Source organism: Agelaius phoeniceus, chromosome 1 (assembly GCF_051311805.1).
Source record: "Agelaius phoeniceus isolate bAgePho1 chromosome 1, bAgePho1.hap1, whole genome shotgun sequence".
NCBI lineage: Eukaryota > Metazoa > Chordata > Aves > Passeriformes > Icteridae > Agelaius > Agelaius phoeniceus.
The window spans coordinates 32,592,357-32,619,326 of NC_135265.1; the positions used below are offsets into that span (position 1 = coordinate 32,592,357).

At 42.4% G+C, this 26,970-nt stretch overlaps 1 protein-coding gene across 1 annotated transcript in view; it reads right to left on the reverse strand.

Annotated features, from left to right (window-relative positions):
• Positions 1-26,970, reverse strand: part of RAPGEF5 (Rap guanine nucleotide exchange factor 5) — a 157,100-nt gene that overhangs the window by 58,588 nt on the left and 71,542 nt on the right. Inside the window, exons 10-11 of the mRNA XM_077175973.1 lie at positions 6,053-6,156; positions 5,623-5,711 (exon numbers count right to left, since the gene is read on the reverse strand). Coding sequence (XP_077032088.1) covers positions 5,623-5,711; positions 6,053-6,156 — 193 coding nt within the window. The remainder of the gene's footprint in view (positions 1-5,622; positions 5,712-6,052; positions 6,157-26,970) is intronic.

The window sequence follows — 26,970 nt, forward strand, 5'->3', positions numbered from 1 at the left end:
TTCATGCTGAAATTTTGCATCTAATCACACTCCTGCAATCAAGTCCAGCTGCTAAGAACACCAGTCTCTCTCTCCTGCTGTCCTCGCCTGCAAACCTCTCACTCCCCGCCACCCTCTCCCTTTGTCAGGGGAGGAAATTTTGTGTCACTGACAGATCAAGTGGATCTTAAAACTCATAATTTAGTGTTTCCTAGGTTAGGATCAACTAGGACCAGCTTTGGGTCTGCTACAGAATCATATTGCATACTGCAGAAGCACAGAGGCACCAGCGGCAAGAGTGGCTGGGAAAGGCTGAGCTGCTTCTTTCAACTCCAGCATCAGTTTATGCTAGAATAATGTATTGATAAAATGACAACCTTATTACTTAGACGTTCCCCAAATAGAACCATTTCTTTTAATTGGCATCACATTTTCCACCTTCCTCTGCCACTCAAGCTGCTTTATATGATAGATTACACACTACTGTTAGGAGTTCAGCAATTTCATATCAGAGTTCCTTCAGAAGTCTGCAGGGAGTAACATCTGATCCTGGTGATTTGTTACTATTCATTTTATTGATTTATTCTAAACCTACTTCTACTGACAGTCTAATTTAGAGATAGCTTAGACTCACACTACATAAAGCAATTGTCCTCTGCAAGAGCCTCCCCAGGTTCTCTTATATTGAACATGGACATATATTAGTATTTTTTATCTTTTCTGTTATTCTTACATTGATGTGCTCAGCTAAAATCTTATTCCCCTCCTATGAGCATGACAGTAATATGCATTTAGCCCACTTATTTTACCAAATCTTCCTAAAACTTTAGGGAAGAATTTACAAAATCCCTCAAAATTATGACTGACAACATTTCATTGTGAAGGACTGTTAAGAGGAAGGGTTAGCAGGCATTTATTCTCTCCATCCTAAAACCTGGAAGGTAGGATCACAAAGTGTTGGGCAAGTATTTATTCTTGTTGACATCAGTCCACATGCATCAGATACACTTACACTGACTGAGTGGCAGTCACAGGAGTACATTTTTCAACACCTTTTCATCATCAGTGAAAAGCACACTGAGCAAAAAAAACCCTAATAAATCCTTCATAACTAAGAAAAAATTATCAAAAAGCAACCAGGCCTTTTTTTCTTGGAATACTAAGCAAAAGACAATCTAGAAAAGGCAGAGCTGTGTCCCTTTTTCACAATTTCATTTGGCAGCTGACTACAGTCAGTTCATGCAAGATAGTACCATTCCCCTCCAAGGTCACGTACAGTTCCACAGAGGGTGCCACTGCCCAGCAGCACAGCAGTGCCATTGGCGCAGTGCAGAAACAGAACGCGTTAAACAAAAGTAACTCTTACTACACAGGACTTCTAGGACAAATAGTCATGGTCTGAAGGCCCCTCCAAGGTGGTATGTTAAAATCCTAAAGGTAAAACTGCTTCTGTATGACAGGGGAGAGTTCCCACTAACCCAAGGATCCTTCAAAGTCCCAGATAAGGTGACATAGCAAGGTACAAAGGTCATTACTCCTTCCTTTTCCTACTCCAGAGAAATACAGACCATACTTACACTTTTCTGCCTCTCCTTTAGCTGTGTCATGAGGATTTGTCCTCTTTTTCTGTCCCTTTAATCTTTCTTCAGGCCCTGCATCATTTGCCATCCCAACATCCGCAATAGCCTAACAAAACTGTCAAGTCTCCCCCCTTGTCACAATCCCCTTCACCCAGTCCACTACAAAGGCACATCACTTAATACCAACACCACCATGTTGTGCCAGTCATACCATCCCACGTTTATTTCCTTTCTCCAGATCACACCTTCCCTCTGCCTCTTGCTCTCAAACACCTTCACAAATGAATGTCTTCTCTAGTCATTCCCTGAAATGAATTCTGTAGTAGGGAGGTAAAAGACATGTGGTGTCAGCAGATGCAGTGGGGGAGATTATGTTCTACTTCAGCAATGTTCTGCTTAAGCTGCCCGAGAGAGGTGACCCAATAGACTGAAGGAAATTGCCTGAGAGATCCAGACAGGCCTGGAGCAGCAGCAGTGGATGTGATGATCACTACATCATTCCAGAGGCTGCCAGATGTTGAATGTAACCACCACAAAGCAAGACAGTATGTTTGAACAGAGACCAGCTACAGAAAACTCCAAAAATGACATCAGGATAATATCTAGAGAAGGAAATACTGCTAACATCCAAGAAATAAAGATTTTACATAAAAGAACAATGATTCTAAATAAATGGCGTAGTCAACGGGAAGGGATTAGGGATCCTGAGATGCTAAGATTTGGCCTCTTGAAGATTACTTGTTCAAATCCCCACCCTTGATGAGGATTAGCCCAGGAGTTTTGGATCTTCTACCTAGATACTGACATATTTGAAGTGTATCTCTCCATTCAGTTCTTAAAACCTCAAATTGCATTTTAAAATGCACACTCAGCAGACATTTCCCAGTGATTCCAACCACCTTAGAGATGACTCAGAAAAGTTGTTTGTTACAGAAATTTAAAATTTCCATCCATCCCATGGTAGGAAACAAGAACAGTCTTCTTGGGGGTTGGTACTTTACAGGTTATAGTACCTCAGTGAGATGAAAACTTCCTCCCTTTGAGATGGAAGGCTGGCAAGCCTTTGTTAGTGGCAAGCCCAAATTTAAGGTGATATCCCAAGAACTCACATTTACCCCGTGACAGAGTCATCACAAAAATCCCTCAGTCATTAAACAATTACTAAATTAAACCTAAAGAGTCTTGCAGACCTCAGGCTTTCCAGACATCCTGCCTATGGAAGTCACCAGAGCAATAGACTAGTCAAGCTTTGCAGATTGCAGTGTCCTCTTCAGATGTCCTCAGCTGCTCTAACAGAGCTCTGTTATGGCACAGGCACTGGGAGAACTCTTCTGGGTCCCCACCTGTTTATTATGGCAGAGTTTATTAAGCTGAGTGCTTAAGGTGCCTTGCTGCAGGTTTAGCAGCAGTTGAAGGAAGCCCTGGAGACTGGGCTGGACAGCAGTAAAATTTTTTCCAGATCAGCCCCAAAATTTGCTTTAGGCTCTCAGGTGCAAGCAGTGCCTGCTGACTTGGGCTAGAAAATGGAGGCTGGCTGGGAGCAATCCATGGCACATCATTCAGCCATGGTGGTGTTTGGAAAAGGCAGTGTTTGGAAAAGGCAGTGTTCCATGACCACGCCAGCCCCAGGATAGGGGATTTTTCTGTTAACAGCCATAGAGGGCTGCAGTTATGATTTGGTATCCAAAGGGTGGGACTGAAAACATGCAGAGCATCCCTCCTTGGGAAGCAGTGCAAAGGGTCAAACAGAACAACAGCCCCCTGTGCACCTTCAAATGTAAGAACAGCTCTTTCTCTTGTTCTGTACAGACACAAATAAGGAAACTGCATTGGGGGCTGCAGGGAAAGCAAGAGGCCACAGAAGTCATCCTGGAACTGGCAGACAGACAGCAGGAGCAGCAGCTGGGTACAGCATTGTCCTTTTATGTTCTGTGAAGCTATGCCTGCTAAAACACAAGCCTGCAGGGCTCGGCAACTTGATCGTTCTCTGAGATGAGCCAGATTGGCACTAGAAAAAAATACAAAACCCAGCAAATCCAAGTACCCAAAGGGCAGAAGGATGCCTTCAGGTACACACACAAAGCTGTACACAATATGCACAATCCCATACTTCCTCATGCCAAAGGCAACTGAGCCTGCAAAAGAAGCTGGTGAAAACCATTATGGGGCATCCCCCTCATAAACCACTGGGAAACAAAACTCCTAAAGTCTGTCATTTTAAGGAAGTTCTGTATTACCACATTGATAAAGTCAGAAGAAAATGGTATCTGAGGAACTACCCTCGAGAGAGTGGAGGGCTGCTGGGCAAGTTTAGCACACATCTTAGTGATGGCAAAAAACCAAAGGCACAGCTACTTTGTTCTGCCCCTGGGATCCAGTTAACCCTGGCTACAGGGCAGAGCTTAATTGTTTCTTTCCAAAGGAGCTAGGATAAGGCAGAGGTGAGGGGAAGCTAATCAACCTTTAAATACTTTACCATCTGCTAACAACCAAGCAAGTCATGGTTTAACATTTGCTTTGAGGACAGTTTACCAGCCCCTCTGTACAACAAAAAGACCAGGCTTAGGAACAGCCTCTCTGTGAGGGAGAGAGAGTAAAGAGATTAAAAAAAAAGGTAGTACATGGGAGGATGTACACAGCATCTTAGGCTTTACATAAGGAGTGCTTTGCTTTTACAAACACCAAAATATCATGCATATCACTACTGAAAGTATCATTGTTTTCCAGCAAGATTGTGAGCTTATAAAATAAGGTGAAGCAGACTATAAGACTGGCAGCTGATGTTGCCCAATCTTTGTGTGATAAACATTAATGAGAAAACTTATTCTATTCCAATATTTGACCTTAAAAGGCCAAGGAAGGATCCTCACTACACTGCCAAGGAGCGGATTCAAGTAAATTACACCCATAACTACCTAGTGCATCTGTGGAAGGAAAACAACCACAGTCTCTCTCTGCACTAAATATTAATGCCTAAGCAGACAAAAGCAGCACTAGGAACACTGTAATAATATCACTGGCAGACACTCTATGTGTTTCTTTGGGGCACTGACACATCAGCACCAGGAATATGCCTATTGTCCCACATTAAACTAATGACTTGTTCTGAGATATTCCTCTGGGAATCACAGATGTTATTTATATTTTCAGACATTTAAAGGGATTAAACTGTGTTTATTCTCAGTAATCTCATTTGTAGAGAAAGATATATACAGGCACCAGGAGTATGCATTTTAACCCTGCTGAGGATCACCAAATACACAGTGCCATTGACGGCCACCTACCCTCCTCTTCAGTATTCAGGACCTCCAAAAGTCTCACCAGCCTGGCTGCTTCCATTAAAAGCATCTATGAATTGCAGGTTAAAGGCACTTCTGATAAACTATTCCATGAGCTCCTGGTGACAGCAAGCTGTGCATATATCCAAGACATCCAGCTGGAAATTAAATTGCATGCATGTCAAGTAGCCCGATTCAGATAAAATTGCTCTAGGCTGGAATGAAATATCTCTGGTTGAAGACAAACAAGTAGAGCACTGGGCGATACGGTGTGCCCCGGGCTATGAGGAAATTTATAAGCCGTTTTAATGAAACAGACGTGCCAAAGTACCGGGGTGGTGGCAAAACGAGAAGCTGGCCAGGAGGTGAGATGCGCTGCAAGCATCCGGACGGATACAGGAACAGCTGCAGGCTACGAGGGGTGGCAGCCCTGTCTGCAGGGGCACGGTGCTGTACAAAGCCCGCCGCAGCCTGCGCTGCCCCGGCGGCAGCCACAGCCGAAGGTAAAGCGGTTCAAGTTGCTGCCGAGCGGCTCCGCTGCCGCCGGCGCTCCTGCCCCGGGGCCGGTGCCGCTCCGCCACCGCCCGGCCGCCGCGCCACACTCGGGGATTCCTCCCGCATCGCCCGGCTGCACGCCCAGCTGCCAGCGGCTTTCGGCCGGGGTGCCCGGGAGCCACCCCCGCGCCGCTCTGGCGGCACCGGCACCGGCACCGGGACCGGCACCGGGACCGGCACCTCTACCCCATCCCCGGCCGCCGCCGCCCCCCGCCAGGCTCGCTCCTTACCCGTCTCTTTGTCCTGGGCGGCTTCCAGGTGCAGGTCGCTGAGGAGATGCTCCAAAATCTTCTCCGGCGTCCCCGACACCACCACGTATCTGTCGGAAAGCAGAGAGTCCCCGGAGTCATCCTCGGTGGAGGACTGCGAGCGGCTGCTCCACTCATCCTCCTCGTCCTCCTCGTCGATGTACTTGAAGTAAGGCACGTCGAAGGTGGGCAGCGGCCGCTCCCCGCCGCGGCCGGCCAGCGCCTCGGGCACCCGCACCCTGCCGCTGCCCATGGCGCCCCGCTCCCTGCGCGCCGCCGCCGGCCCCTAAGCTCCCCCCGCGGGGGCCATCGCCCTGCCGGGGCCGCGGGCCGCCGCCCCGCCCGCCGCCGCCGCCGCCGAGCCCGGCCCGGCCGGCCCAGCCCCGCACGCCCGGAGCCGCGGAAGCCTTACCTCCCGCGCCGCTCGGGGGCCGGGCTGCGTGACCACACCTTCCGCAGCACCAGCGCCGCGCCGGCCGCCTCCCGCGCCCGCTCGCCGCCGCCTCCATCGTCCACCTTCAGAGCGCAGGGGGAGAGAGAGGGACAGAGAGAGCGCGGTCAGTGCCCGCCGGGGTCGGGGCTGGGGCTGCATCCCGCCGCCCGGGGGCTTAGACTGGGGAGGGGGCTCTTTGCACCCCGGGCTCCCTTTGTGAGAGGCACTGGGCTCCGTGTGTTGGATTTTAATTCACAGAAGCCGGTGGGAGTGGGGCTTTCAATATGCGGGTTTCCGTGTCCCCAAGGTGATGGCTTGTTTAATTCCCAGACAGTCGAACAAAGCAGGGGACAGGTAACAATAGTCTGAAAGCGGCAGGTGCTCTCGAGCACGCCAGTAATAGAGAGCCAGAATACACCTTCTGTAAACCTTCTCTCCTGTACTTCGGTAAAGGCAGTACAGACAGTGGGCAGGCATGTCATGTGTACCTCTGAGCATCTCCTAAAATACTGGGCTTACGGCTCTCCCTTCTTTTCAACAACTTTTTAACTTGGGAAACAAACACCCCCAAAGAAAGTTCAGCCCAGTGACGGCCGTGTGCGTGAATTTTGGCTAAGCTGCGGTTTGTACACCGACTTTCTCCCTGCCCGCTCCCTGAAACGGCCGGGAGGTGAACCATGATCCATTTGTGCACACGCAGCCCCCGTGCCCAGCGCAGCCGAAGGCAGCTGACGGAGCAGAGCGGGAGATGAGGGCTGGCTGCTGACTGAGCAGGGCGCTTTGAAACGCGGCGGCTGCCGGAGAGCGGCGCGCAGCCCCCTGCCAGATCCTCCTGGCACATTCAGTCACCGCAGAGTGAGCGACACAAAAGAGGCAGCTGTTTCCATGCAAGTACATCCCAGTAGGTGCTGTTGCTCTAATCCTGACCTGGTTTAGTTATATTGTTCAGTATGTCAAACACACATATGAAGGCCATATATGTTAGTACTCAAAGAAGAGAAAACAGCATTTGTGCATGAAACGTACAGTATCCAGCAGTTAAAAAGACTTCAAACGGGTTTAAAAATGTTAAGGAACAGAGCTACCCTGGCAAAACAAGGGAGAGAAACGACTTTATGATTCCTCTTTCTATTATTTAATTTTTTATTCTGAGACCCAGTGAATCTGACTGCTACTTCTGATTGTCACTGTGGTGCAGGCGTGCCCAAAGATGCAGCCCCTGCCCTGAAGAAGTTTTCTTTATCAGTAAAGAACATGTAGAATTGATCTATTAAATTTCTGCAAGGTCAGACATACAGGTACTGAGACAATTAATGTCAGATATTCATTGTAACACTCCCAGGAGACATTATTGAGCAGCCACGTTACAGGAATACTGATGCATGATTGTAATCTTCCATTTCACTGGCTGTGGTTTTTGTTGCCTACATATTTGAAAAACTGCAATGAAAGAAGCAGCAAAAGAGAAGGAGAGAAGAGCAGGCAAAGCATTAAAGCAATTCAGTAAAAGGGAGATTTATCCAAACAAATAAATCGCTCCATTTCTCTGTCTCTTCTCTGGCATTTCCATCCTCTAAAATAGCCCCAATCCTCATTTCCCTGTGCTCACTGACATTCCAAACTGCAGCACATATGGAGAATGTATGTGATGTATGGTGCTGTATTTGTACAAGCCATCTATTTCCTCATAGATGGGAATGGATTTTAAGCACACCCATATACATTACATACATGAGCAGCTGGCAGCAAGTCAACAGGGAGCACTGGGAGGGTGAAAGCTCTTTCATACTGAAAGGACATTAACAATGGTTGGTGTGGAAGACAGTGTTTCCCCTTCAGCATCTCACTAGGCAGAGATATTTTCAAAAAAACCTTTGGAGTAGGTGTTAGCAAATTTACAGCATAAAGTGCCCCAATGGTAAGATTTTCCTAAGACTGTTCCTCTTGTTCTTGCTAATTTTAGCAATTTCAAGGAAGAGAAAAATCAATCTATTTTATCAAAAATTGAGCAAAACTAAGGCCAATTGGGTTCAAGTTGGATTTTCATTACCTATAATAAATATTTCCCTGAAAAAAGGAGAAGAATAGAGAATTTCTTTATTTTGCTATCTTATATCAAACACAATCTCACTTTAAGGGAAGAATTACTATTTCATTAAACCCCCACTTATACATGACATATTTTGGTGTTCAGTCAGGCCCTTTAATCATACAACAAGCCACAACAATTAACCTGAACAAAGCAAAGCACATAGGCAAGTTCTACATATTTTCACAAGTTCTGATTTCAATACAGATATTACTCTGAAATGACATCAAGGCACGCTTCATTTACCAGAACCTGGAATGGTCCGTGAAATAATTCTTGCTGGAAGAAAACCGAGCTGTTCTCAGCATGCTCCGTCTAAAGCCAGTGACAGATGAGGAGGATGCAAGGGGCCCCCAAGTGACAGCAGCGTGTACTGAAGGGCACGGCAGCACCCTGGCCAAGTCCCTGAGAGCCAGCAGACTGACTCCTCAAGAGCCGTTCTCATCACGCTTCCAATTAACAAGGAAGCCTTACAGCAGTTTGCCAGACCTTCACACAGCCCTTGCAGCCTGTGCTGGCCGTGCAGGGCACAGCATCACCAGCTCTCATTTTATGGATCAGGGCAGAGAGGCCACCACAGCATCCCAGTTCACCTGGGTGATGCTACACTGGCAGCTGGATTTGAGCCCCCCACACTGCCTATCTGATATTTACTTTGCTCCACGGCAGTGGGTAGGAAATTACTCCCAGCAGCCTCGATCAGAATACATTTGGATTTGAGGTGGGATAGAAAGGGGTAGAGCACCAAAATGCCACAGAGGTAAACTCCCATCTCACTTTACATGTGGCCTTATGTGCACTCTCCCTGTCCCATCTGTACCTTCAAAAGCACCATTCACATCCTGTTAGGATGTTATAATCAATCCATGGTGCACATTACCCATCACAAGGAAATTTAGCTAGCTCTGCATCTGTCAGCCACTATATTTCACATTTATTACAGCTTTTAATTAATCATCTCTTGATAGCTAAACACAGCACTATCAACCTCGATGTCAGTTCCCAGCAGGAGTTTCAAGTAAACAGCAAGGTTCTCTGGACTCAGTGGATCTTCCAACCAACATTATAGCCAATTTTCCACTCCTCTCATCCATCTTCCTAATACTGAAGTAAGCCATTTATCTCCTGGGTAATATATTTTAACAGCAGACAAGTGCTACCTTTATTTTCAGCAAGAAAGGAACCCTGGGGTGGTATAAATATTTATATGCTTACAGGAATGAAACAGCTGGAAGTCATTGCTTAGCGGGCCTCAACTTGTGAGTTACACTTTGCATGAGCAGGAATATGACCCCCAGAATTAGCACAGAGGAAGAAGGAAGCAGAAGGAACCTATGGCATTGTTGAAAACAGCCACACTGGGCTGGCTTCCTTATGGAAGCCATTAGGTTTCTGGATTGTTTGCAATTGGCAGGGAAAAACCCAATCTCTGGCCAAAGCAACTGGTAACTTTGGTATCAGGGATATTTCTGTGTTCTTTGCATTCCTGAGTTTGGCCTTTTAATTAATTTAAAAAGGATCCAACACCCAGAATGCGCTGCCTCCTCTCTTCGTGTGAGAAACCTCCACTGATAGAAATAACATTTAAAAACTGCTCTTCTTTCCACCAGCTTTCTAAGAGAAAAAAAAACCCATTATGCTCTGCAACAGACAGTATATTCAGAAGCCTACTTCACTGAAAAGAAAATCCATGTTCACATAATTTCTCCAGGACAGAACAACTGTGCAAAGATTAATTTCCGTATCTATGTTACCCATTACTGAAGTCCCTGTTATGTTGGAACATCCCTAACCAGCAATGCAAACTATGCACTTCTCAATGACAGAACTTTTGTCCAACATCTCTTCACCTGCTTTTTTTAAAAAGGAGTCAGACCCAGAGCTGCCCCAGCCAATACCAGAGCCAGACAGATTCACACACTGCCGGTTTCAGTGGGTAAAAAAGTAATGAAGGAACTAAGAGATAACCTATAAGGCATCCATAAACTTAATGGAGCATGGAAAATCCAGTGCACAGGCAGATTTTCCTGCTGCCAAACAACTAAGCAAAGGCAAAGAGAATCTTCTTTTGGCAACACGCAACAAAGCAAACTTTACACAGATTATCTGCTCCAAAATCACATTAAATGACAAAGAAATTGCCTCTTCTAGAAGTTATGGAGGGCAGGAACATTTTGTTTTCCTAGCATAATTTGGTAAAACTGACTCAACACAATCAGATAATGTCAATCACATCTGCCTCTATGTCTTTTGATGCTGGTGCCAGGTCATGCCCTTGAGAAGTACGGGAAAAGGCCAACACAGAGGATTCCCAGGGCTGTTTGTGTTCTGAAGAGAAGACTGCTCCCCTCAATGAATTTAAGGAGCTTCCCTGTGCACACAGGAACATATCCAAGCAGTGTGAAACACAAGAGCAGAGTCAGGAAGTGGGGTCAGAAGAACAAGTGTAGAGACGCTTTGACTGCCCATGCAGGGAAAGTTCTCAAATTGGTGACAGAGCCTGACAAGAGCCACAAAGTAACAAGATCCTCATTTCCAAAGACTGATTGTTTTGCTGGGAAGATGTCCTTTTGCTTGGGTGTTATAATATCTCTGGTATATACTATCCATGCAAAAGAAGAATTACAAGAACATGAAAAAGACAGAGAAGTCAAGTCAAAAAACTGGGAAACATTGACAGGTAATCTTTGTATTATCTAATGTAGTTCCTTTGAATAAAACACTGGGTTTTTTCTGCTCCATCCCTACAACTCTTCCTTGTTCAGCATATTTTGAGACTTTGAGACTGGGTCCAAGCTAAGACAAAAGGCCTTTGCAGTGTGGTACTGAGGTCCTCAAACCTGCCCACTGAGGTTGGACACACCAAAAGTGACAGAGTTAAATCTCCATCCTGGCTCATTACATCCTACAAGCACATTTTGGTTGTAACAGCCAGGAGCTGCAGCTGTACAGAAAACCCTTCACAGCTCAGGCTGAAGCATGCTTGGAGCTTCCAGAGCCTTCAAATATTAACCTCCAGAGCTCTAGAAACTCTTTACAGAGCTTGTACAAACTGCATTTTTTGGCCTTTAATTCGGTTCATATTTGGGCAAATATTTATTAAGATGGCAAAAAAAACACAAAGGAATTTCAGATCCCACCTCAGAATAATAAGGGCATAAGAGCTTTTCAGAGAACTACTGCCATTTTTTTTTTTTAATATAGCAAAACAGGATTTACCCCTAACTTCACTCTTAGCTACTTCTGAACAATGTTGGCTGCATTTTTCATATAGAATTACATAGGCTGATGCAAACAGCTTTCAGAAAAAACAGAAAATATGCAACAACTCCTAGAAGCAATGGAAAATGAAGTCTTACAACGTGAGACATTCACTAGTGCTAATAATAGACAATGAGGTGAGTCCTGGCTATAAAATATAGGCACATTTATACTGCAAGCATAAAAGAAAGGGAAAGGAAAAAAAGAAACACAACAAAACACATTCTGTTAACACATCTAAGATACACTTTCAGACCACTTCTATCAAGACTAAGGATGATCACCTTCTTACACTTCCCTGCGTTTCTCCCTAGAATCTGTTATTGTGGAAACTGCAAAATTAGATCTAAAGTCACCAAAGTACAAACACATACAAAAATTACTCTATTCTTCACAGGCTATTCCCCTTCATTTGACAAAAAAAAAATGGAAGTGAGCAGATCACAATTAACCTGAAGGTGGATGACAATATCTCTGATCTCTGTGGATAATCCATCTCAGAATATGTTACTGCATTTCACAGAGTTTCAAGAGAGATCAAAATCTGTATTAAGATGTTTGATTCACTTTCAACTACCACAGGAGAAAAGCTTTCAAAGTCACCAGTACAGCTCAACCCCTATGTAAGGAGGAGACCAGTATTTTTTTCTGCAGTGGTTACCCTCTCTTTATTTCAGAAAGATGAAAATTAAAAAATAGTTACTACTCTACCTCAATTTAAAATACCAAAACATGAAACGTTTTCAATGGGGCTACTTGTTTTGAAGTTGCAAGATCACTGCTTTTTCCAAATATCAAGGGAAAAATTACCTTAAAGGACTGCAGGACCATCAACAGAAGTTTGTCATATGGCAGTTCTTAAGTATTAAAAAAAAAATGTTACCTAAGGCTGTGCTATTTCATTTCACTACAAAATACAGCTCACAGGATTTACATATTGCATTTTATTATTTTTTGTGATGTCATGATCTTTTCCCCAGTTCTCTGTACTCTAATATTTTTGTTTTCCCCTGCAGCTGTTAAATCCTTTAATAAATGTGGGCTAATCACAGTATACTGGTAGAAATCGACTAATAACATTAAAATGCCTCACACAGTGATTTTGTTTTGGCTCTCAGTGACTTCTGACCAGTCTGTAAAACACTCTAAATATTTGACCCTTCAGGAAAAAGCACCCAGGCATTGTACCAAAACTTGCTAGTGGTCTCACCCTGAGCTATCAGTCCGACAGATGCACAACAACAGCACTGGGCTTAGCACAACCTCCTCTGAATTTATCAGCTACACAAACGGTGATAAAATGGGCACAAGCCACAACATGGGGGAAAAAAAATAATAAAAATCCTTTGTTGCTGCAGCCAGTTGTGAATACTGTGTCTGATAATGCACAGAACAAGCCCTCTTAGAAAAACTGTTGTGCTGTCATCTGCATACTGAGCATCGGCAGCAAAGGCAACGTTAATAACGAGTTATCCTTGTAGAGGGGTCAAAAGGACAGTGCTGGTAAGACAAGAGACGACAGACAACAGGCATCAGGGAAAAGATTAATATCCCTACACAGTCATACATCAAGGAACACAATTTTTGCCTGTAATCCCAAAACTGCTGAGAGTAGGATTATTTCTGCTTTCTCTATTACTAAGAAGAAAGGAACTGCTCATGGGAATAGGGCACTGCTAAATGCGAGTCCTTATGTGAGCTGAAGGGCTGCAGTCAGGTCCTAAGGGAAAAAACCCCCAAAACTCACTTGTATGATGTTCCCAAGTAGTGGTCCAAATATAAGAAGGGGGGGGGGGGGGGTTCACTGTGCAGGCCACTTGAAAATATGAGAAAAGTTTGTGTAGTTAAGGAAAGGCAAAAGAAGTGGAAAAAGAGGAATCTCATGAAGCTTTTCAGAGAATCACAGAATTGTTTATGTTGGAAAAGACCTTTAAGAGTAAGTCCAATCACCAGAGGGTTCACAGTTAAAAAGAAAAAACCCTTAATATTCTTTGGAAAATAACAGAACCATAAATCCATGATTGAAAACAGGAATCCTAGTGTACCCTTCCCTGTGGCACACTTCAGTAGTGCTGAGCTGCAGTACAGTTGCAGATACATGGTTTGGACATGCAAGAAATGTCCTAAACAGAGACCAAATTGTTTGTACCCTTGACTAGCCCCCAATTTCCTCTAAATATATGTAAGGTGAGAACACTTTAAGGAATGGGCTTTAATGAAAGGAAGGAACCTCTAACACAGGAAAAAGGGCACACTTTCTAAAATAATATGAAGAAAATCATTACTGGTGTCACAACCACCGAAGTAATGTTATCATAACCTCAACACTCCACAGCTCTTTGTTGGTTAATGAGAAATGTCTTCTCACAACAACTGAAGGCTATGCATTTCAGTTTTCCCTTCCTTGGAGCACACACTCTTCATAGCTATTAGTGGGTAAATCTGACAGCCTGACAGAGAGCTACCACCTTGGCAAGGACAACTGAGGAGACCTCTCTGCAACTGTACAAAAACAGAGGGGAAAAAAGGAAGGGGAAGGGAGTGAAGCAAGGCAGGAGATAGGATGATGGTATTAATATTATCTCATTCTCTCACAGCTGGCAGGACAGTATGTACTTGAAAACATGTCAGTATACAGAAGAATTGGAGGCTTAGAGCTTCTGTATTTGTAGAAAAACCTGCACCACACCAGGGCAAATTAACATGACTAGAACAAAAAGGGCACATGCCAACAATACCCACCAGTGGCCTTGTAATTAATGTGGTGGGGTATGGAGCTGGTTGGAAATTTCCCAATGAAACTTTTTCTTTTCACTGAAAAAATATGAATTCAGTACAACTGAAACTGTGCCAGAGCATGTCAGTTTGAAGAGAAAGTAGCCAGCCAGGCTTCCCCCACTGCCTGCACCTACTGCCCACCCCAGGCTGGCAGGGCTTCTGCAACCCCTGCCACACAGGAGCTCAGCACACCACAGGTCCAGGTCCCAAGGCAAATGTCAGGAAAATTCAATTTGTATTTTTGCCTTAAGAGAGTTTTACAACTGTATTATTTTCACTAGAATCAGAACTGTTTTCCTCCCCAGAATGTAAAGTTTCCTTCAGGGCAAAAACTCAAAAGACCAGATGCAAGTATCTCCTTTTGCAAATGAATAGAATACAACAGAACAGAACAGAACAGAATAGAATAGAATAGAATAGAATAGAATAGAATAGAATAGAATAGAATAGAATAGAATAGAATAGAGTACAATACAATACAGTACAATAGGAGTATGTAGATGAAACAATTCAATCCCCCAGCTATCTGGAGGAGACTCTGGAAGACACTGGAACAGTATCTTCAGTGATGTTAGTGGCTGTGGTTCAAGCCTTAGCTGCAGTGAAGAGCATGAGGGAAATGATATAAAAACTGCAGGACTTTTGTTTCAGCCAGGAAGGCGGGAGGAGTGCCAAGGCTTCAAGGAGGACTGCAGATTTAACCTGGATACCCAAGGACTGATGACACATACTACTATTACCATATGGTTTAGGGAAAGAAAAATGTACATATATGTATATAAATGTGTAGATGTACAGAAATAATACTTGACAGAATAATCCTAACATCAGACTGGTGAAGTTCTAGAAATTACTGGCATATGAGAGGAAATAGATAACAACTTGATTAACATCTAACAGGGCTGGAACTTGACTTCTCTGGCAGCCCCCATACAGCTTTCACTCAAGAATGAGAACTGCAGAACACAGCTCACTAGTGTTAGTAGATTTAATTTATTAATGTAGAATAATATTCACCTTGGTAAGGACATGTGTACAAAGGCCTTACAACCCTTATAATGGAAGCAGTGATAAATAAGGTCTCCTGAAGGAATGGAAGAGAGATGGCAGCAAATATATGGCACTGTCAGCCTTATATTGCTCTAATTACCAGTTCTGAACACATACAACTTCTAAGTCAAGCAGACAAGACTGATGATGCCTTTCTTTGTCTTTCACTCCAATTCATACTAGGTATGTAGCAAAATATTATTTTTAAAAACTCGCCTACCCCCTTACTGTCTCTGAGAGAAAACTTTGTCTCTTGACTTATGTCTAGGATACTTCTCAAGCCTGCCAACGCTGTCACTCCAATAAAAATAAAATAAAATTTGTATACTATTCCCATTATAAGCCACAATTGCAAACTAGGAAGGTTAAAACTTGCCCATTCCTGCTCATTACACTTATCACTGTAAGGCATATATCTTCTTGTTGAAGTGTTGTGCTCAATGAAGGATGCAGATAATTTTTCTAAAAAGAGTACTCAGCAAAGGTCAGGAGCTGGATCTGACCTCATAAAAGGCTTAAGAAAAAGGTTCTCTAAAACTGAGAATACTATATAAAGCTCAAGCTCATTCTCAAGAACTCCAGAATCAAACTCTCTCAAATGCACTGACATTTAACTGCAAGTGTGAAAAAGCACTGAGTAAAGGAGTAGGGAAAAAAAAACAAAACCAAAGCTAATGCTTAAAATCAAAACAATTTATTTAACTGCTAGACCAATAGCAGTCATCACAAAATAGGATTTATATCCTGTGGTTTGGTGGTTGTTTTCAACTAAGTTAGACATAATACAGTGATTTCTTTTGAGGAAAGCATGAATCACAATGGCTACAATTTCCTTGGGTTTGGATGACAGTTCTAATTCTCTCCAAAATAGCCTGAAATCACCAGCCTTTTTACTAATGCTTTCTAATGGTTCTTTTATTGTTAATTAATTCATGAATCTAAATCATTCAAACATAGATAAGCCACTAATCACTCACAGACTTGATAACAGACCCTAAGTAGACAGAAATGTGTAGAGCATGCAATAAAGCTGCCAAAAAAAAAAAGGAAAAAGGAGTTAGAATGAAAAATAAAACTCACTCCTTCCACCTAATAGCAGGAGATGTGATTCTGCATTTATTATGCAGCATAAAATATTCACTGATGTTAATAGTAACTATAAAAATGAGAAAAATCAGGCTGCTTTTATCTACAATGCTTTTTTCTAATGTTACATGCACAGGAGCAAATTAAAGGATCCATTTGTTTTGGTACAATGTTTGTTGTCCACAATTAACAAAAGGAAAACATAAAAGAATAAGGGAGGTGGGAAAGAGCAGGTTAAAAATCAACTCTTGTCAGCAATAATTAATTCAGAGCTGGAGGTTATAGCATCCAAGAAATAAAGGAATTTTATTGCCGGATTGCAACAAGGAAAAAGAAGAGAAGTGCTTTTTTGCATACCTATATAAAGAAATAGCCATAAAATTATTAAATAAGTTTTCAGGTATTGAAGAAAACCAAAGTGTCACAAACAATACAAATTACAGAAAAATGTATGACACCACATTATGAAGCAACGTTTTATATTTCTTTATATTTTATAATTTTAGATAATCAGATATTAATTTATTTCTTATTTTGTGCCTGATGGAATCATGTGCCTGCTTGTTGCATGCCTACGTGCTCTAAATTTATTTCAGTAGGGAGTCTCCTCTCTGCTTTCCTTAGATAATACAATCGTGCCCAGCTTTAGAAGGGAGCTAAGTTAGTTATACCAAGGGCAACCTCAACATTTATTCAAGTTATGGAATGAAAAAAGCACCGTTCCCATGGCAACTAGTAAATCACATTGTATCTGCAATGAGATGCAAGGCATCTTGAGTAAACACTCATCTGCCTCCTTGTGTGACCTCCTCCACAGGGAATGGTTCCTCTGAGGAGGAACACATGCAGAACTGTGGCACAGTCCAGATTTCACTGTCTCTTCTGCAAAAAGTTGGCAGAAGTGATCCAAAGTGTTATTTTTGTGTGGGGAGATTTAACCAGCTCTATCATTAGAATAGGAAGAAATACTGGAAAAAGAGGATCAGATATTGAATGTTTTGCTGGGATTTACCTCAGTCAAGACCATGAAACCTTACAATGACAGGGTACCTCAAACTGGTGTTGTAGCCCGTGCACCAGAAGACCATTCCCAGCAGCACTGGAAGGAAAAGCCTTGCTGCCAGCATGGAGGCTGCCAGACATGCAGCAGCACATCAAGCTGGAGCTGGAGCTGTTGCTGCCTCCAGCCATCTGCTCCACCCTTCTGAGGGATGTTGCCGCCTCCAAAACGAGGACATCTGATCTACCCTTAGCCAGGCTGCTGCATGTTTTGCTGGGCTCTGATATTATCAGCAGCTAACATACCAGCTCTGCCTGACATAGCCTTCCCTTCTCCACATGGTAGGGGACAGCTCTCTTCAGAACAACCCCTCAAACCATGTTGCTCTACTGACAGTCCCACCCATAAAATCCCAGCCCATCCATCAGCCACTGGGCTTTCACTGCACTTCCCTGCTGCCCTTCTCTACCTCTTCTTCAGCCACTATCATGCCTACATAAGGCTCCTTCTGTCTTTGGTTAAATTCACCATGAGGAGCAGCATTGACACCAGGTTCCCAAACAATCTCCCTTCTCCTTCCTTGAAGTATCTCCTCCTGAGCAAGCTGGTGGTACCTATAGGGAGGGAGTGACACTCCATGATGCCACTTATCAGCTTCTGATATCATACTGTATGCACAGTGATTTCTTCAGCCAACAAAGGCTTCACTGCAGGCTGCAGTTTTCTGCTGACATATATCTTCTGATCCCATTCTTCTTCTCTCATCACATCCCATTACTTTCAGACTGCATACTACAGACTACTTAGACACTGCCAACACCTATTATGCCACCCAAGGAATACTGAAACTCTCACATATCTCTGATCCTGGCTTCCCTTCCCCCATTTCCAGCTTTGATTCCTTCCTGACCATCATAGCTTCAAACAATTTATATAGCTTTCTACAGCTACATCCTTTTCATGTATAATGTGAGATCTCATCTAAGCAACTTCTTTCTCCCTGCTCAGGAAATTATTTTTATGTCATAAATCTCATAAATCCACCTTCTCTCATAAGTCCTTCCAGAAATTACTTCTTAAACCTGTTTACTTTGTCATTGTTGGGTTCTTCCTTCCCACGTGGTTGGCCATTTACTATTTGACCTGAACTTTGATAGATAAGGAGATGCTGAGGGTGAAGAAGACACACAGTCTGGAATTCACCATCTATCACAGAGCATTTGAGTAACAGAAACATAAAATGAGATGTATGGACAGATGACCGGGTCTTAACTCCCTAATAGAACCCTGTAGAGAGGGCTACAATATCCAAGTACTCCAGGGAAATAACTAATGATCCTTTCTTCAGTGCAGTCATGTTTCAAGAAGCAATTGCATGAGTTCCTAAGTGCTTGAGACTGCCTCCATAATTGCAATGATTAATTTTATGCATCATCATAACTACAGCACTAGGTCAGGAGGACATGTGCCTTATAGATGCCTTGAATTTTAACACATGCATTGGAGGAAATCAGAAACACGGAGGCCACAGTGGGGGTCGGGGGGGGTAGGGGAAAGGCAAAGTCTAAAATCCTAACTAAAACACTAGGTTTCTGTTAAATTTTTAATAAAATTAATTATATTTTCAGATGACCCTAAGCAGAAGTTGCTTACACTTTCTTCTGCTCCCTTAAAATGCAAGTGATCACTATCTAATGCTCCTGAAATATGTCAGAATTTTTTCCAGTGTAAGTAATGAATGTGCAGTTTACAGTGTAACTATCCATTCAGTAAAGAAAAAAATGAAAACACAAGCCTGTTGTTTCTGTCTTATGCCTGTGTTTATTCCAGACAAAACCCTCCCTGTGCAAAGCATCTTTCTTCGCCTACCCTTCATCTGTACTGGTGCATTGGCTGCCTGCTAGCAGCCAGCAAAGAGGAGGATGAGACTTGGGCTCATGAGCATTTACTTGACATGGGAAGTATGATCTCTACCCATAGCTACTCACCTGACCTACAAAACAAGACTGTACCAAGGATATTTTGTGAGGGCTCACGTCCACAGTGCAGGAGGCTATATTTCTGCAGCTTCAGAAAAGATTTGTTAGCAGCTTCCTGGACATGCCCATCCTCCTGACATTACTTAAACCCCTTCCTGCAGTTACTTTTCCTTTTAGCTATGTAAGGCTTCACTGGCACAGAAGGACATTTTCAGGATAACGACAAGTTAAAATGCTGTCATCACCAAAACTTTCAGGCTATTTGAAGACCTTGAAGACAATTTCTCTCCACCCCCATAAACTTCAAACCATTCCCCTATGATAACTCAAGAAAAAGCACTGCTAACCTTCAGCACTGTTTTTCCAATTACTGTGTTTCAAGGTTAGCAGTGTAAAAACACTAAACCAACCCAGTTCTCAAGGTCAAAGTAAAAAATGCAGCAATGATATTCCACAGTAACTTTCACTCATTTGGTATTCAGGACACATTCTTTCTGAATATCAAATCACAAAATCATTGCCAATTCATCAGATTTTAAGCTTTAGCTTATTAAATATTAGACTGTGCTAAAAATAAAATGCAGGTTTTCGTTTATCTTATTAGAATGCTTCTGTACAGCATGATCTAAGTTTCTAATTATCTATATCTCCAAATTATCTCAACTGTTATTTCAATATAAGCAAATTCATAACAACACATTTTAATGGAAAATATTCGTATGCTAAAAAGTGGTAAAGCATTAGAAGTCAAAAAGTTGAATGTCAAGATGCTAAAAATGAAAATGTTTCTCTACATTGTGTCTGCCAGGAGAGCAAGAGCTCACACGACTTTGGCAGTGATTTCCCATGATGAAGCAACTCTTTGGTGCTTTCATTTCCATAAAAGCTCTAGTCTATTTAGAGGCAGTTCCTAGCTCCTTGCCCTTAACAGGGCAATACAGATAAAGTTCATTAAATATATTGTCTAAGGTAGGAAATTGAAGAAGTTTTGCTGTAGCAAGCACTTAACCTGTGCATGGAAAAAAAAAAAGAGTAAAGTAATTGGAACAAATTATTTCTTACAAAAGCAAAGGTGATCAAGGACACATTGGTATTGCATGTTCTGCTGCATTCACAAAATTGCCCAAATGAAGAATCTTTGGATGGGATATATTATTAGACCTTAATCAATAGGATTTTTTTCAAGCAGGCTGGGCATCCAATTATTTGACGCAGATCCTTTCCACACATGAGAGCGCTGGAACACCGGAAACTGCAGCATTAATGAATTACAAGGAAGATTGCAAACGCCTATGATTTTAGAGCTAATTTTGTCAAGATAATGGTCAAGCAACTTTTACAGCTTTTTGATGCTTCTGCTGGAATGCTGAATTTTTTTTTCTTCTTACAGCAGGTAAGATGTGAATTTCTACCATACTTAAATGAGTAAATTGCTATTGTTTTACTGTTTTTATTCTTAGGGCATCCTTAATACATTTTGAACATCACACAGATTAAAAACTAATAGCATTTTAAAACAACAGTTATTGCATGATTTACTGTATAGATTTTTTCTAATGCAAATATTTACTATTTACATGTCACTGCAATGAAAACAGTATGTGTCAATGGATTAACCAGTAAAATATTAGACAGGACTGGAGAGCATTGCTACAGGAGCTGCAAAGGACAGTGGTGTGGTGAAACTGTAGCCTTTTTGCCTACTGAGTACAAAACTAAGTTTTGCTCCAGGGAAGAGACAGTCATAACTGCACATACACATATGTGTGTGTCTGTGTGACAGCTGGGGGTGGGAGAGTGAGAACAGACGAGTTACAGGGAGCATACAGGCACCCAGTGCAAGAGCAGAGCAGCTCTGCAGATCCCACACAAACCAGCACACGTACCCACAGCTCTGCTGGAAAACTGGAACACGCTCCCCCAGTTCCTGCATACATTCCTACAAGAAGAGTCTAAAACGAAGTAAGAGAGGCACATTTTTAGGGGTCTTTAGAAATGAAAACTATAGCTCATGCACTGAAAAGAAAAGAATTTATAGGGGCCATCTTAAAGAAAGTATCTGATTTGAGTGTCCTGCATTAAAAATCTGCCACTGCAAGCAAGTCTCAGGTGGTTCAGGGGATCTATTTCAACCTATCTGTAGTATCACTCAGCCACCAGTGTGCCCTAACTACTCAAACACCCCTTCTGATTACCAAAACTCAGGTTTTAATCTGAAGAACTGAAAAGGAAGTTGAAACTTCTCCAGAATCTGCTAGACAAAAACCTGATGCAGTCTGAAAAGAAGAGAAGGAGAGGACTGTCAGAACAGATGGGTCACCAAGAGAAAGCATCTTCTTTATGTTAACAACTGAAACTGTGTGTTTAAATGACTAGTTCATTCTACAGTGTGAAAAGGGGTTCCATAAGTAGTCTTTATAGGAGACTGTCTTTGCTTTTAGGAAAATGTGCGATTTGCTGAATGAATAAATACGTACAGCACATGCACACATAGGCAGGTGTGTCTACAGAAGGAGAATTGGGGGACTATAAGCACTGCAAATTCCTTGGTGGAGAAGAATTCTGCCATGTCCTTGGTGAAATCCTGAGAAAGACCCCATGCTTCATGCTTGTTTTCCATAAGTTCATCAAAATCCAAGAATCCAAAAAGAAATCAATATGGCCCAATGATTAGCTCAGTACAGGTACTGTGTAGAGACTGAGAGATTATTTAGACAGACTGAATTAATGTGTGGATTCCACTGAAAAGATTCACTTTCTCACCTGAGGAGACAAAGCCAGAGTGTCAGTACATTCCCAGTGTTTTGCCATTCGAACAAGGAAGCCCAGGCCTGAATGTATGTGGTTTTTAGCTGAAAGCCTGAACCACAAGGCTTTGCGTATGAGAACTGAAATTGTGGCCACTTCAGTCAGCTCTGATTAGTGTCTTCTGTGACCCTGACCACATCCAGTCTCTATTAACTTGCTAAATATGGCCAAACAGAATATATTACCGAGAGCAAATCGATTTAACAGTTGTATTTGTATCCACAGATGTTGTTTAAACATTCCTGTGGTGGTGAATTATCCCCTATTTGCAATATAAAAGTATTTTGTAAAAAGGCTTAAACTGATGCTGTATTCATTGAACAAATATTATCACCTCTAAAAACAGCACAGACACTGTGATATTGCAACCAAACCAAAAAGGTGATGCACATTTGCATTCTGTTCTTGTCTTCTACTCTGCCCAAAAGAGCAAAGCTTGTCTTTGTTCCTCCTAGCACCAGATAAAGTAGGAATGCTGCTCCTGGTACAACACACAGGTGTTGTACTGTGTAGAGGTGTACTCCCCTCCCCTTACTGTACTGGGAGGTGTACTGCCCTCACCTCCCAGGGAAAATGGAAATGAAATGAGGGATGATGCTCTCAGTCCAGCCTCTCCAAGTGAGAAAGCAGCATCAGCCAGCTGGCAGGGGACAGAGCTGATGCACAGCAGCCAACAAAGGCATGTGAGCTGAAGGCCCTTCCCTTGATCAAACAGGGCTGTGTAGCTCAGCATCACCCCCTGTTCAGGGCTTACCCTTGTTCAGAGTCTGGAAATCCATCTCAGATTTGATCTTTAGCAAGCTGTTAAAGGAACTACCAGCCACTATTCATGCTCTTCCTGAGTTAGGTCATCCTATTATTTTCCCAGTCATCAAAAGAGGCTAAAGTACTTTTTCCTGCAACCAGCAAGTGCTGCCACTCCCACACTTCAGAGCCTTCCCCGCTCGGATGCTCACGTTGCAGGCAGTGACTGGAAGAGCTGGGAACTGCCTGCCACACGATATCAGAAAATATATTCCAGGAAGGCCGCAAGGTCACTGCTAATTTCAAACCCTGTTTCATGTTTCCACATGAAACACCTAATTAAAACTTTTCACTGGGTAGTTAAAATGAAATCTGTGCGTATGCACTTGAGACCTCGTTTTCATGAGCTGTGAATTAAAATAGAGGAGGTGCTGCACACAGCGGTAGGAACACTAATCGAGGAAGGAGAGGGGAATATCTGCTTTGATTTAGAGGAAGATAGTCAGCAAAAATACCACTAATCACCTGGGTTTTCATTCCTTTGCTCTTTGAGCTGCCACACAGAACCAAGAGAAATGGATGCAAATGGTGTATTAACTGCTACCAAATCAGTGTTCTCCACAGGTGGCCGTGTGTCAAGCACATCTTGCAAAATACCACCACCTTCCATGGCTACGGTGTGACAAAAGCTTTACACTCTACAGGCTATATACTGCTCTCACAAAAAAAATCTATTAACATCAGCAGGGGCTGAATTAAACTTTAAAATGGAGGCACAATGAGTGATGGAATGGCCATAGCAAAAGGACAGGTTTGGGAGGAGATTTTAGGAAGGTTTCATGATTAAAATAAATAAATATTGGGGGGGAAAAAAGGGAGCCTGCAAAAAATACAAAGCCAAAGTGTCCTTACATTCCTGCTGTGTATGTGGTTTCAACAAAGAAGGCAGAGACAGCCACTTTACAGCTGCCATTTTCCAAAAAGTTCTCAGAGCAGATAGCCTGACTCTGGCACAGGAGAGGCACCTGAACATAGGGAAAAGGCTGTTTCCACACTGCCATTCTCCAGGTGGTCTCCAGAACATGCTCACAAGAACACATGCCAACAAATGCTCTCAGCATTTATTCCAGTGAGGTCCTAACACAGGCCTCAAGGACTCCAGAGCATCCTGCCATGGAATCACACTGACCTTAGCATAGACTCCAGATCTTACTACAGCATTTGCTCCAGTGTAGTTTCTATGTAAAACAAAGCAAAGTTTGACATGCAGAAATGTGTTCACTTGTTTAATGACACTGGGCAGGTATCTTACTGGCCCAAATCTTGACTACACTGAAATGGAACGTTCTTCCTGAACTTATTCAGGAGGATAGGAAGAAAAAGAAAGAGAAAAAATGGATACCTAAAGCACTGAATCCTTTTTACATGACTCTGGTCTCTGGGCAGACTACAGAATCTCAGATAACTTTCAAAGAGGAAGCTGTGGTAGACAGCCATCGGTTTCTAGCTTATCAAAAAGTTTTCCAGTTATCTTGGGTAGCTCTTTACAGCCAGGTCTACACTATGAGCCAAAACGATATGTCCTTGATTCATTTCAATTCCAACAGAAAAGTCTGCTAAAACCATGAATTACTTAAAAGTTCTGCACCACGGAAATGTGAAAGACAAAATTACTATTCCTGAAATTCAGAAACTGCTTAAAATTTCTGACCTAAATTTGCATGGTACATATTCAAAACATTATCAACTTTTCTTTTTTATCTTCTTGAATTTAGGTAACAAATTCCCTAACTTAATAGAGAGATCCAGACACCTTTGTTATTCATAGTTCCCAGAAAAAGGGTAGTAGTAGCTGTACAGAAGTAAATGGCAGAATACATCCACTGTATTATCAGCATAACTGGGAATTTATTGATGTCATAGATCAGGAAAATGGAGAAAAGAACATTCAGAATGTCATCAAATGTATTTATCACATGGAGAGAGGGACAATTTAATGCCAGAAAACAAAAGGGCAGATGATTTGAACTAATAAACTGGTAATTTCTATTTCTCCAAAGAGAGAATATGATAAGATTGATTCTGTGTAAGCCTTTGGACAGTCTAGAAACATAAGCAGGTTAGTGATTCGAAATCCAGAGAGAAACACAGAAGCAGGGGACAGTGACAACCAGCAGATTGCAGCTCTCAGAGAGTTTCTCTACTTCTTCATGTGAATAAATGGAGCAAAGGCAGGACCAAGGAGCCATGCTTTCAGTCTCGATACCACCAGAACAGTGTAGTCCTGCTGCCCATGAGAAACAACACTCCTGTCCTCTCCCTGCTCCTGGGTGTTGACCCCCATTCATCACTCACCCCCTTCTGTGTGCGTGTGTGCCTTCATGAAGCCACTTGGTGAAACACAGGATCTAGATTGAAATACTGCCAACCAAAAAAATGCAAGGACATTTCATTTGACCCAGCCCAGCTTCTGGACTGGGTAAGTCACAAGGCTTTGGGGAATTAAGGAGGATGGCTGTGTTTCACCAGGAGCAGCAGAGTAGCTCTCACCAGCACAGGTGATCCCTGACACTATCTCATTCTCACCCCATATCCGTGTCCCCATAATATGAGGGGAACCAATCCAGCTGGAAAATAACCCCACAAGGAAGGTGTATTCACTGTATTTTTCAGCTTCATTATTCCCTGTGTCATGTCAAAAAGCAGCACTACCTGGGCCAGCCCAGGGCTGGGGACAAGCCTTTGGGGCAGCACAGCCCCTGAAGCAATGCCCGAGGACCCAGAGGCTGCACTGGGACTGTAAATGTTTGGCCTCGCCTCAGCTATGCTCAGGATTTTTTAAAAAGTTCCCCTGGCCATCAACATTTCAACCCACTTCCAGCTTTCTTGGGATTCCTGAACCAAGTCTCAAGGATCCCAAAGCAATTCCTCAACATTCATTAACCACTGCAAGTTTTATGGCATTCTTCAAGGTCCCACATGTTTAAGACCTCATTTTATACCTGGGTAAACAAAGGTGTAGAAAAGCATTGAGATTTGAAGAAGGTTATTTATTAAATAACCAATGGATTCAAAAATAAAAATTTAAAGTTCTGTCTCCCAGGTTTTAGTCTGCTAAGAACCATGTGCCCTTTTTACTCCTTTCAGCTCAGGACCTAAGTCATTGTCCCACACAAGAATGAGTCACCATTCTACTCTAAAGAAAGCTCAACGTGCAAAATGTGTATGTGGAATTTCCTCCTATACAAAGTAGTATAATGTTACAGAATAAATCAAATAAGAGAAAATTAGGCTTTCTTTTCTTTTAAACACTAGGATGAGCATCTGGAGGAAAGAAAGTATTGTGGGAATATGTAACTTGACTTAAAGGAAAATAGTGAGGTTTCTATTCAATGTGTTCCCATACTATGCTCACAATATATCATGGGAGCACAAGCATGACTCAAGTGCTTTTTTTTAATAAGGAGAAGGATCACATAATGGCACCACTCTTTTGCACTCCTGGCATGAGGATGTCCTCCTCCAGAACTTTGGAGGAGATTAAATAGACTCTAGGGATTAAATAGACTCTAAAAAAGGAATGGGAGGTCCTCTTAAAAGAATGTAGTAAATAAAAATAATTCTATCATTATTTTTAAAGTGCTGCAAAAGACTGAAACAAGCATGCAGATGATCCCAGTCCTACATCTGAACAGGAGGATCCTTATCTCTGGCAAATGTTTTCCATTTCAAAAAGATGCCTTTTCAAAAAGGTGCACATTCCATACTGGGAAAAAAAGCAGGGGGGGGGGGGAAAGGAAAAAAGAAAAGAAAAAAAAATAAAAAAAGAAAATAAAAAAAGAAATGAAAGAAAAGAAATGAAAGAAAAGAAGAAGAGAAGAGAAGAGAAGAGAAGAGAAGAGAAGAGAAGAGAAGAGAAAAGAAAAGAAAAGAAAAGAAAAGAAAAGAAAAGAAAAGAAAAGAAAAGAAAAGAAAAGAAAAGAAAAGAAAAGAAAAGAAAAGAAAAGAAAAGAAAAGAAAAGAAAAGAAAAGAAAAGAAAAGAAAAGAGAAAAAGAGCCTAGGACCTGTAGAAACCTTTTCTTCTCAGAAGATAAAGAGGTG